The sequence below is a fragment of the Paramormyrops kingsleyae genome, chromosome 7 (genome assembly GCF_048594095.1).
Source record: "Paramormyrops kingsleyae isolate MSU_618 chromosome 7, PKINGS_0.4, whole genome shotgun sequence".
Lineage (NCBI taxonomy): Eukaryota > Metazoa > Chordata > Actinopteri > Osteoglossiformes > Mormyridae > Paramormyrops > Paramormyrops kingsleyae.
This window is the reverse complement of record NC_132803.1, coordinates 13,107,971-13,120,665: the sequence shown is the minus strand read 5'-3', so window position 1 is coordinate 13,120,665 and position 12,695 is coordinate 13,107,971. Positions and strand designations below refer to the sequence as shown.

At 45.0% G+C, this 12,695-nt stretch overlaps 1 protein-coding gene across 2 annotated transcripts in view; it reads left to right on the top strand.

The window, feature by feature from the left end:
* plppr1 (phospholipid phosphatase related 1) overlaps nucleotides 1–10,438 on the top strand; it is a 47,202-nt gene extending 36,764 nt beyond the window's left edge. For both annotated transcript variants that reach the window (XM_072714327.1, XM_023808218.2), the window contains exons 3-8: nucleotides 2,078–2,266; nucleotides 3,737–3,869; nucleotides 6,041–6,291; nucleotides 6,940–7,116; nucleotides 7,863–7,994; nucleotides 9,751–10,438. In XM_072714327.1, the coding sequence (XP_072570428.1) occupies nucleotides 2,078–2,266; nucleotides 3,737–3,869; nucleotides 6,041–6,291; nucleotides 6,940–7,116; nucleotides 7,863–7,994; nucleotides 9,751–9,783 (915 nt within the window). In that variant the 3' untranslated portion in view covers nucleotides 9,784–10,438. The remainder of the gene's footprint in view (nucleotides 1–2,077; nucleotides 2,267–3,736; nucleotides 3,870–6,040; nucleotides 6,292–6,939; nucleotides 7,117–7,862; nucleotides 7,995–9,750) is intronic.
* The last annotated feature ends 2,257 nt before the right edge of the window (nucleotides 10,439–12,695 follow it).

The following is a 12,695-nucleotide window of genomic DNA, read 5'->3' as shown; positions in this document are numbered from 1 at the left end:
TTTCTGTGCTGTAACCTATTAAAAGAAGTGGATTTAAAACCAGGCACAGATAAAATGCTAAGATACCTGTGTGGAGCCATTAGAATTGACATGTGTGGTCTGTATCGGATAGAATGTAGCAAATATCCAGTCATCTATCATTGAAAAGTACAGTCCACTAAACCTGATGTCCTACCTGCTGTATTTTGTCATTGTTACTTTGTAAACATTGTGATTTATTTCCCAGTAATTTCTGAGACATATAATGGTTCCCCAGTGGAAGGGGAAATTCCGAATAAGATCTCTTCTTTGTCCAGTCTAATTCCTCTAGACAGAGCTCAGTTTAACATCAATATGAGATTTTGACCAATTTCTCATGCTACTTAAAATCAGCTGCTGAGAAAGTCTTCCTCTCGTCTCAGTCTGATCCCAATTTACCATCTAAAAATGCTCTTTTTCTCTCATCGCACTGATCATTATTTATATTAAATAATCAGCTCTTGAGAAAACTGTAAGATCCAAATGAAACCTTGGTTGGCTTATAAATGAGCCTGCACAATACCGCAAGTTTGTTGCAGTGATAAAATTCAAGTCTCAACTCCATATTTTATTCGTTGTTGAACTCTGAGAAGCCCATAAGCACAGGAAAATAACTTTTTTGTGTTTCTCCTGTTATTCTCAAACTGGACAGGATAATTTGTCTTTGGTTGATTTATTCTTTTGCTCCTTATTTCTCCTAAGGGGGGGTGTGTAGGAGAAACGGGCGAGAAGTTGGTTTATCTCCAAATAGGATTTATTTCTGATGAGACAAACAAAACACTGTTGTGAGCAGCAAAAAAATTCCTCTGGATCAGCACATAAAACAGTTTTATGGATTTCAGAATTTGATGATTTCAGAATCATATTTTGTGGTAACTGGTCATTATTTTTACAGCAGAGAAAAACAGGTGTGGGCAGATTCTCAGCTTCAGTCTTGGCGTAGTCATGATTTGTGGTTTTCATACAATCCACATTTTAAATTCCTCTTTGATAGTTCCGAGACTGACCTTTGACCGAGAATCAGTACTTTCACCTCTGATCCCGTGGAAACAGCCTGGGGGGGAGCTGGGCCGGGCCATCTCTCACACACAGAACTGCCAAGCCCCTAAGACACACTGGCATTGGGTCCTATGTGCCTCAGAGGAGCAAAGACACACATCACGCTCAAATGGAGAGTTCATATTTTCCGATGTAACCATGCAGAAATACCTTTCCACTGTTTTAATATGTTCTACAGATAAATCTTATTGATTTTACTGCCTGGTACATATTGAGGGTGTGAATATCAGACCTCGCACAAAGCGGGAGCCCTATTGGAGTGTGAAGCAGAGGCCGTCGTAACGCTCGCGTGTCGCGTGGGCAGCGAGCGTGCATTACAGCGTGCATTACAGCGTGCATTACAGCGTGCATTACATTGTTTGTCATCTTCTGCAAGGTGAAACTTCTGTCAAGCAAATGATGGGGCTTTTAAAAACTGCATGAGAGCCTGTGATGGATGCCTGTGTGTTTGAGAGAGCGGGCACCCGGGATTTCAGGGCGGCCCCCGTGTGGCAGCTGAGCCGCAGCGGGCACCCGGGATTTCAGGGCGGCCCCCGTGTGGCAGCTGAGCCGCAGTGGGACTGACGACCGTGTGCTGGCAGGCGGCTAAGAATAGCTACCTGGCTGCAAGGCTCCCCCGCTGCTCTTGGGATAGTTCCAGGTTTGTTACAGATGGAGTCTTGGAGAAAGGCTTTCCTCTGTATTTATGAATGAATTTCACCCTGTTTCTTGCTAGTCAGACCCCAGTCATCAACACCCTGTTGTCGTCGTCGTCGTCTCATAGTAATTGTACACAATTGGGCAGCAGAAAATGCTCAGTTAGTGTTTGTGTGTAAACTTCCTTGGATGAAAATATCCAAAACCTTTTAGAATGGTCCCATTTGGTATTATATAGTTATTTATTTATTTTATTTGAATGGAGATGTTGGAACTATATTCTATTGCAAGAATTCCAAAATGTTTATTCAACAAATGTTTATTGTGTCTTTGGCGCCCCCTTATGTCTCTTTTTCCACTGCAGCTGGTCATCATGGCCGGTACGGTGCTGCTGGCGTACTACATGGAGTGTACGGACACCTTCTCTGTGCATATCCAGGGCTTCTTCTGCAACGACGCTGACCTTCTGAAGCCCTACCCAGGGCTGGAGGAGGACAGCTTTGTACCTCCTCTCATCCTCTACTGTGTGGTGGCTGCTGCCCCCACCGCTGTGGTGAGTTCCGCCCCGATTCATTATCTCTACTTACCGACAACTGGTACTGGCCACCATGAACAGGTGCTGTTGTTTATTTTTTTTTATATATTGTAATGAATTTAGTTCTTTAACGGATTTTCGTCCAATGTGGATCCAAAACACCAAACCAGTCCTTAAATTTTAATAGAGCAAAACGTGCAATTGTAAGTAAGTACCACAAGAGGGCACTATGACACCAATGATCAGATGAGTCACAGCGTCGGATTGTCAAATTCTCCTATTCGTTTGAATGAAATTTGTCATAGATCATTTTGAAGACGTATTCTATCTCATTGTAGTTTTACAAGCGTAGCCAAGGCTGTTTTACTTTAGAATTAAACTTCCATTTGCTTTTGAATGTCTTATTACAGCGTCTTATTGACTATAATACAATATAACGTAACTTTAAATTGAACTCACATTGCCAAGCATTTCATCAGACATCCGCGATACCCTGACATGTGTCGACTTCGGCAGACAGCAATTAAAGTTTAACCGAAACTGCTACGAGGCTCGGCATATTTTTACAGTTTGACGCTGTGACATTTGTTCCCTTGAAACGGAGAAGCGGCCGCTTTGACGCGGCTCCCTGCGGCCGATGAGCTGCATCCTTAAGCTGCGGCTTCCCTGAAACCCCGCTTCACACACTCAGGAACCATTTCAGTGCGCTTGCTGTGTGTATTTATGCTTTTGTGGACATGATTTTTTTCTATGCTTAGTATATTTCATTAGCACAAGTTTTCCTTGTTTTGTTTCCGCCCCATGAAACATGCCAGTCAAAAACCACTTCCTGCATCTTCTTAAAAATCTCATTATGTAAGGCATAATACAGTTTTATGTTAATTTATCAAATTGCCCCCTGCCGGGCGATTCTGGACACTGGAATCACGCTCGAGTGTTCGCTAAAGGGCGAATATGCTGCAAAAACCTGCCAGCACAGTAACTCCCGCATTAAGGACCTGCCGACGCTGCTTTGGGCTTATTACTATGCGGCTTGTAAATCCGCCCACGGTCAATGCCGGAGGTGATATGCAGACGAACCAAACGTGTTTCCCACGGCCCTAAATTGGGCTGTGCCACGTCACAGCCTTGGGTAGCAGGGAAGCGGCGCCCCCTACCTCGGCACAGGTGGTCCTTCACCTTCCTGCACCTAACTACTAGACATTAGGCTCAGCTGGGAGTCTCCCTCCCCTGGGCTGACTGCTCTGATTTATTTGCATAAAACCCAGCAGGAAGAAACAGCTACCCCCCCCCCCCCCCCAAAGATGTTTATTCCCTGAAGTCCCAGTATCTAGACGAAGGTACTGAGTGATCACCTACTGCCGTGGTCCTCATGGAGAGGATAATGAAATCTTGCTTTAGAGAATAAATAATGCAGTTTTTAACATTTTTGTTTGCCTGTTATGAATTGTTCTTTTCAGAAAAACTGATTTCCTTTTGCCTTTATAGATTTTCATAGGGGAGGTCTCCATGTATATTGTGAAATCGACGAGGGAGGCTCTCATAGCCCAGGAGAAAACCATTGTGACGGGGGAGTGCTGTTACCTCAACCCCCTCATCCGCAGGATTATACGCTTCATCGGTGAGTCTGAGAACCACGAGAGCCCCCTTCTTGTGGGGTTGTGATCTGGCAACCCCAAAATATCCCCCCGTCCGAGAAATCACATTTGAAATGGCTCTCTGTACATTGGGGTAAAACCGTAATTTTGCCCAAATCTGGATGTGCAAAATGGTAACTATACCATCAAAATGGTACTTTATACTGGCTGTGTTAACTGCAGTTTCACCTTCATGAAACATCACCTCCCATGGGCCTGGCGAATGTCACAGAGATTACAGGGCAAACGGCTCCTGATACAGGGCCGGAAGCCAAGGCAGCTCACATTGATCACCGCTGAGTTATAATCTTATTAAAATCCATCACTGTTCCTCAGCTACCCCTGGCCAGCATCTGCATTTCCTGCTATCCGAGCATCAAAAACTCGATACACACGGATCCCATGGCAGACGTCTTATTTGCATTTTAATTACATCATCTAGTGTGACGTTTTACAACGTCCTTCATATGAATGGAACGATATTGACGGGATGCATTCTAATGAGATCGGACATGTGGAACCCAGTTAAAAGGGACTGTTTACCGCATGACAAGAGTGTCTGCTGCCTGCTACCATAATTAGCGCTCTTAGCTGGGTTTAAGATATGGTATGAAAAACTAACACCCCCACCACCAGCATCAACTCAGCTTAAACCTGTGTGGTTCACATCACGACTTGGATAAGGGGGACCTTTCAATCTTCTTTAAACCATGCAGGGGCCTAAATGCCAGCAGTCACACACTAATGGTCATTAGCAATGGGTTAGGGTGTTTCACTTCGGTCTGGCTTTGTTCTGGCCCAGAACTGATCCTTCTAATTGTCTTAATTGAGTAGGTGTAATTCCACTCTGGAGCCTGTATTTTGCATTAAAAAAACCAGAGAGGGGGACAGAGTGGTGTAACTAGGGGACAGTCTAGTGCAGTGTTTCCCAATCTGGTGCTTTGGGACCCACAGACAGTCCTTGTTTGAGCTCCCTGCCATACAGTGCACATTTTTGCTCCCTCGCACCTGCCAGAGCTGGGAGGGAGCAAAAACGCGGACTGTGTGGGTCCCGGGGGACCAGTTTGGGAATTGTTGGTTTACTGCAATTATGGACTCAACGCCAAGACCAGTATGCAGTTAAATCTGACTGATGCGCTCTTTTCAGCATCTTCAGTTGAGTTTCCCCATCAGCGGGGATCTGTAGAAATTATGTTTGGATATAATATGAAGGCACATCAAGTGATCCATCCAGGAGAAGGCTTATCCTTAGCATGTCGACTGCATGGGTGCGTGTTGAAAGCTTTGGTTGCCCAATAAATTATTGATTAGAGACTTAGGCAATCCTGTCCCCAGGGCTTTGATTATTGTGTCGAGCGTGCGCATAAAAAATGATCCGTGCAGGAGCTGTGTGATCGTCCACACCAGTAACCAGATGGGATGTTTTGTTCTTTCCTTTGTTCCTTGCCGTTTGATGTCATCGATCATGTGTGGCCTGCCGTAAGCTGGGGCCCCCAGTCTGGCCACCCCTACTGAGAGATGGGGATAATTGGTTTACTGGGGTGTGGCAATTTCATGGCCCGCTAAGCCGGCCTGCCCAAGGTTTTTATAAGCAACGGCCTACAATGTTTTTGTTTTCTTAGCAAATATTAGTTCTACGTTATGAGTTGTGTAAAATGCACCATGATGTTACAGATGGTTTGTTTAAACTTCAGCTTCGTTTTGCGCCCATTTGTTCTATAAATTGTGAATATATATATATATATATATATATATATATATAATCTCCTTTTTGCCTTGTCTGTTTAGCTAGCATCCATGTAACAAAACATTATGTAATAATTTGACAAAATGTCACAAATTTCCACTTGCATAATAGCGCCCCCTATTTGTAATAACTTGAATGCATCATGTATTTTCCCTATATTTAAAAATACACTTGCATATTGTGGTGGTGGTTACAAAATTTAGGAGTTGTACTTTTTAATGATGAAAGAGCAGTAATAAGCAGCCAAAATGGGTGTAATAAATGGATGTCTTCATTGACACTTTGTCAAGTTATTACATAATGCGGTGCTGTTACATAATGCATTGTTCAGTCCTTAAGTCAGGTCTCTGCGAGTTATCCCAGTCCCATTTGGGTTTTGATGATGCCGCCATTTCTGCATTCTGGCAGGCGTTTTTGCTTTCGGCCTGTTCGCCACAGACATCTTCGCCAACGCTGGCCAAATTGTGACTGGGAATCTGTCACCATACTTCCTGAATGTGTGCAAGCCCAACTACACGGGCACAGACTGCCGCTCCAACCAACAGTTCATCGCCAACGGCAACATCTGCACCGGGGATCAGGTGGTGGTGGAGCGAGCCAGAAGGTCCTTTCCTTCCAAGGATGCATCGCTCAGTATTTACTCAGCTGTCTACATGACGGTGAGTGCACCACTGCCATTTGGCCACAGGGGGCAGCACACTGACATTCCTTAAGTAAATGCATAGCGACCTGTTTTGACTAATCGCAGGGACACCAGAGAGAGGCTCCAGGGAACTAGACATGTGCACATAAGAAGCATACAAATCCTTTGCCCTACTTCTGTATAGCTGCCAGCGAGACCTGTACTCTTACAAGCATGGTTAAATGTGAATTTCCCCTCTCCCAAGCCAAGATTTGTTCAACGTACAAAGACTTTTAATTTTTCATAAACCTGCTATCTTTCATCTATGGTGTGTGTTCCTACCTTGTGGAGCAGTGGGAGGTACAGTCAAGATACTTGCGCTTAAAAGTGAGCTTCACAAAAAAGGATGATGTCATTTAATGAAACACAAAGGGTTATGTGTGTGCGTGTGCGTGTGCGTGTGCGTGTGCGTGTGCGTGTGTGTGTGTGTGTGTGTGTGTGTGTGTTTTTTCCCCCATAACATCTTGAGTATCATCAATTCCTCTTTTCTTGGGGGATCATTTTGACTCCCACGTGTAATTAGGGGAGCAGACTCCTCCCCACCATCATGCTCGATGATGCCGTAGAAATGGGCTGATCCTCCCCCTGCTTTCCCCTCCCTGGATTCCCCCCCCCCCCCCCCCAGATGTACATCACCAGCACAATAAAGACAAAAAGCAGCCGACTGGCCAAGCCAGTGCTGTGCCTGGGCACCCTGTGTGCGGCGTTCCTCACGGGCCTCAACCGGGTCTCCGAGTACCGGAACCACTGCTCCGACGTGATCGCCGGCTTTATCCTGGGGAGCACCATCGCCCTCTTCCTGGTAAGGGCTGCTGAAGAGCCGGCCGTCCGTCTCTCTCTGTCTCTCACACGCACACACACACACACACACACACACACACACAAAACCCCACCAGAGGGTGGGTCTGTGAAACTGCAGACAGGCGTCCAGGCGTGATAGGGTGAGTGCCGCTATCATTTCTGATTGGCTGTGCAGATATAGTGCCTGCACTTTGGCTCTGGGTCACGTGGCCTGATGTGGAATCGCATCATTGTGATTATCGTTTCTTTTACGATGACGTCATGGCTGTAGGATTGGATCTTGACTTGTGATTTGAAGTCTTGCTGTCCAGCTGCTACAATAGCCTTAAGACATGCATAATTCCAGCATCTGTTGGCTTATTTCATATTTTACATTGCACTGTTACATGTTTTGGTAACGCTTAACTCACGGCACAAATAATGTATTAATGTATTAATTAACCAGAAATTAGGGGTTACGTACTGGTCCCGTGTTCCTTCATCACCAATTAATCCTAACAGCTCATGTATTTCATGATATAGTTGTTCGTGATTTATACTTGAGTAGTAACTGAGTTACTAAGTCTTCTTAACTTCTTAAGTAAAGCGTTACCAATGTTTTGAAAATGTCCCTCAGAGGTACAACAGACAGTTTCCCCTGCTGCACTCAAACCGGTGGCCATTTGGTCCCTGAGTCAGTTTTCTTACCCATCATGCTCGCTGCCTGGCCTGGGCCATGTGGCTAACCGTGAGTGTCCCCTCTGGCAGGGGATCTGTGTGGTCCACAACTTCAAAGGCGTCCACGCCACCCCTGTCAAGCGGAAAGGGGAGGAGTACCGCGGCCTGCCCCTCATGACCTTTCCGCGGGTCGAGAGCCCCTTGGAGACCCTCAGCGCACAGGTACACAAAGGGCCCGTGATTCCGATCCCCGCCTATGCTCTCCGTACTCATATTCCATACTCTTTTTTTTTTTCTTTTTTTTAAAATATATATTGATAAGTTTTACTTAAAAGAATACTTCATCCTGGACATGAATTTTATTCGTAATTCTCCTGAAAAATTGAGACTCTGCAGGGCTATGGTCAACCTAAACTATGCTGCTATTCCTTATTTTCTTAGCAAAATCGTAAATAAAACTGGATGTGGAAGCCAGGAGCAGCTAGATGGCATAAGACTGGATGTGGAAGCCAGGAGCAGCTAGATGGCATAAGACTGGATGTGGAAGCCAGGAGCAGCTAGATGGCATAAGACTGGATGTGGAAGCCAGGAGCAGCTAGATGGCATAAGACTGGATGTGGAAGTCCTAGTGCCAGCTAGATGGCATAAGACTGGATGTGGAAGCAGCTAGATGGCATAAGAGTGGATGTGGAAGCAGCTAGATGGCATAAGACTGGATGTGGAAGCCCTAGTGCCAGCTAGATGGCATAAGACTGGATGTGGAAGCAGCTAGATGGCATAAGAGTGGATGTGGAAGCAGCTAGATGGCATAAGACTGGATGTGGAAGCAGCTAGATGGCATAAGACTGGATGTGGAAGCAGCTAGATGGCATAAGACTGGATGTGGAAGCAGCTAGATGGCATAAGACTGGATGTGGAAGTCCTAGTGCCAGCTAGATGGCATAAGACTGGATGTGGAAGCAGCTAGATGGCATAAGACTGGATGTGGAAGCAGCTAGATGGCATAAGACTGGATGTGGAAGCAGCTAGATGGCATAAGACTGGATGTGGAAGCAGCTAGATGGCATAAGACTGGATGTGGAAGCAGCTAGATGGCATAAGACTGGATGTGGAAGCAGCTAGGTGGCATAAGACTGGATGTGGAAGCAGCTAGGTGGCATAAGACTGGATGTGGAAGCAGCTAGGTGGCATAAGACTGGATGTGGAAGCAGCTAGGTGGCATAAGACTGGATGTGGACGTCCTAGTGCCAGCTAGATGGCATAAGACTGGATGTGGAAGTCCTAGTGCCAGCTAGATGGCATAAGACTGGATGTGGAAGCAGCTAGGTGGCATAAGACTGGATGTGGAAGTCCTAGTGCCAGCTAGATGGCATAAGACTGGATGTGGAAGTCCTAGTGCCAGCTAGATGGCATAAGACTGGATGTGGAAGCAGCTAGGTGGCATAAGACTGGATGTGGAAGCAGCTAGATGGCATAAGACTGGATGTGGAAGCAGCTAGATGGCATAAGACTGGATGTGGAAGTCCTAGTGCCAGCTAGATGGCATAAGACTGGATGTGGAAGTCCTAGTGCCAGCTAGATGGCATAAGACTGGATGTGGAAGTCCTAGTGCCAGCTAGATGGCATAAGAGTGGATGTGGAAGTCCTAGTGCCAGCTAGATGGCATAAGACTGGATGTGGAAGTCCTAGTGCCAGCTAGATGGCATAAGACTGGATGTGGAAGTCCTAGTGCCAGCTAGATGGCATAAGAGTGGATGTGGAAGTCCTAGTGCCAGCTAGATGGCATAATAGATTATTTCTGCTGTCTGAACTTATCAGTGCCCATTTCCATGACCGTAGTATTATAGTTATATTTATAAAATTATCAGATTTTTTCAACTGATGATGGACGACTGCTCCTTAATGGGCCCTCCCCCCCGCCCCCCCACCAGGCAGGTCGTAATGCAGTCCCATGTCATTTTTTTTTCTTTCTTTCCAGAACCACGCGGCGTCAATGACGGAGGTCACATGACTAAAGGGACAGCACAGGGTCACGTTCGCCTCACCTCAACACCTCTAGACACAAAAGGATTTTTGTACTGTGTCACACCCTCGGAAGAACAGTATTATGTTGTATGTAGTTAGAAGCAGATGTTTTTTTGTACATTTTGTATAAGGAAGTGCTGTAGTTAATCCCACTGTCCGCTTTGAACTATTACATGGTCAAGATTTATGCATCCCTTCTCTCCTTTTACATTATAGAGCAAATATATATATAATATATATATATATATATATATATAACGAAAAAGATATTGAAATATTGATGTCGTTATGTGGTATTTGTACGAGCAAATCTTTTTATTATGGTTTCTGTAAATCTTTGATGATTTTGTATCATTATTTTTGGTTATCTCTGTACAAAACTCAATATTTTTTGGCTAATTTTTGCCTGCAATTCCTCAGCAATGTTTTGGTATTAATATCTAGGAAAAAAGTGAAATATTGTGACAGCCTGAGTTGACGTTACGTGTTTTTTACTTTCGCATGGAAGCATACAATCTTTATATCGCAGATCGAACCCTATTTGTACATTGTTTTCTTAAAAGTTGGCATTTCCTCTGAAATGCTGTATATTTTTTCTTGATTTTTACATTTGTCCACAAAATAAATAGTCGGTAGCCTCATTCTGCGTTGTTATTGTGTGAGGTGTAAGATTTTGCACAGGTGCTGTTTATATCATCGTTTCTCAAACCCGTCCTCAGGGACCCAAAACGGTCCACATTTTTGCTCCCTCCCAACTCCCAGGGAACTGCGAGACCAAAAATGTGGACCATCTGGGGTCCCTCAGGACTGGTTTGAGAAACACTGGTTTAGATGAGAGCTGCCTGTCTGTTTAATTACCTACACATGGGAATCTAACTACCGAGACATTGTACCATTCAGAGTCCCTCCGTCCATCATCGCCACTGCCGTCAATGTAGCATTAATAATGATGATAAATACCATTTATTTAGCACCTTTCACAAACCCAAGTTCCAGGCAGTTCAGGAAGAGAAATGTTCATTAAACAGGAAAGTCTTTAATTCAGATTTAAAAGTGCAGAGGGAAGAACAGTCACCAAGAGGTTGGGGAAGAAAATTCCAGAGTTTGGGGGCAATGGCTCTGAATGACCTGCCACCCTTAGTGAGAAGCCTGGAGTGAGGGACAAGGAGCAGATTGCAGCTAGATGACTGGAGAGAGTGAGGAGAAGCGTAAGGGGTCAGCAGATGACTGATAAGGGGGCACAAGGCCGTGTACTGCTATGAAGGTAACAGGATTTTGAATTTGATATGGGACCGAACTGGTAGGCAGTGTAACTGAGAAGACAGGAGTGATGTCACCAGAGCGCTACTCATTGTCACCTTCGCCGACTATTGCCACCGTTGGTATCACATGACTAGCTTAGTACCCTATTCCAGAACAGACTGTTGAAGTTTTAGTGCTCAAAATCAGTGATGACACATGAGAAACTGTATTTCTAGGCTTTAATGGAGCTGCACATCATCTGTGAGCTCAGTCTGAGGGTTTCTGAGGTTGCACTGTTCGGTTATAGTAATGAGATCTTTCCCTGTGCATGATCGCGACAGGCAGGCGGCCGCAAAACGGGACGTCCATCCAGCAGTGGGCTGTGAGGCTGAGGTTCGGGGGATTGCTTCAGGCATCCTTTGTGGTGAGACCTACGGACTGCTGAAGCTTTTCTGTCAATTGAGACTGAAGCTGTCTGTTCCCTAGAATCCCCCTGCAAGGTACTGAGGGAATTATAACACCTCTGGACGTGGTAGTAAAGCCCTTTGCTGGTCCCAGCTTGGGCATTATGGTCAGGGCTTCCCCGACCAGCACACTAATGGAGCTGAGGAGACCTTTAGTGCATCATAGATGAGATTCCTGCACCGCTGTTGTCCACTTTGTCGGCAGCTTTACTGGGTCATTGACTGGCACCTAATAAATCAGAAAGTAGGGGAAGTGAGGGGCTGGCATATGGGAAATGTTAAGGACTCCTGAGTGGCCAATCAAGTGCATGTGGGTAGCATCAGATATTGGGGTGACTAATTGACTCCGAGCATCATGGGAAATGCGAATTGGCTGATTATATCGGATAATGGTGAATCCCAACCAACCCACGGACATTCCTGTATCCTGCACTGGAAATACCACCAGTAAGCTATACCAGTTGGTATGGATGTGTGTGTGTGTGTGTGTGTGTGTGTGGATTAAGTTTTTATATTACATTGTGGAGACCATTTTTCAGGTACCCACAAAGATCTGTGAATGCAATCAAAAAAGTAAAAATGCCAAAAGTCGTGTTTTGTTTGGTTACTTATGGTTAAGGTTAGGGCTGGGTAGGGGTTTAGGTTGGGATTAAGGTCAGGATTAGAGGTTTCCCCATAGAAATAAATGGAGAGTCCCCACAAAGATATAATTACAAACTGGTGTGTATTTTCTCCGTGTACTGAGAGTGTCCCAATGTTCCTGACATCTCAAATCTCAATGCACTTATCTCTTCATACATATTCCTTGCTCAGAAAATTGTCCTTCATAAACCAATAAAATGCCTATTTTTCCCTTGGTTTCCAAAATGGCAAGCTTTCATTGAACTGATACTATTTTTATGAAAGTTACAAAATGTTATGAAAGTGCAAAATATTCTCAGTACAACTATGAAATTGCAAAAAGCAGCACGTCTGCCGCCACATTTTAGGGCCCTTCGCCAGTTATGGTCTGGCCTTGTGAAAAGGGGTTATGGCAAAAAAAAATGTTTCACCAGCGGGGTTTGCTATAGTGAGGAATTTGCCCTGATGAAAGTCCATCTCACACGTCAAACTTTCCATGATGAAGAGCAAACGGGAGCCACGGGAAGGGTATGGAAAGTGTCAGAAGTGAAGGCCGGCATTTAGCTGCGGC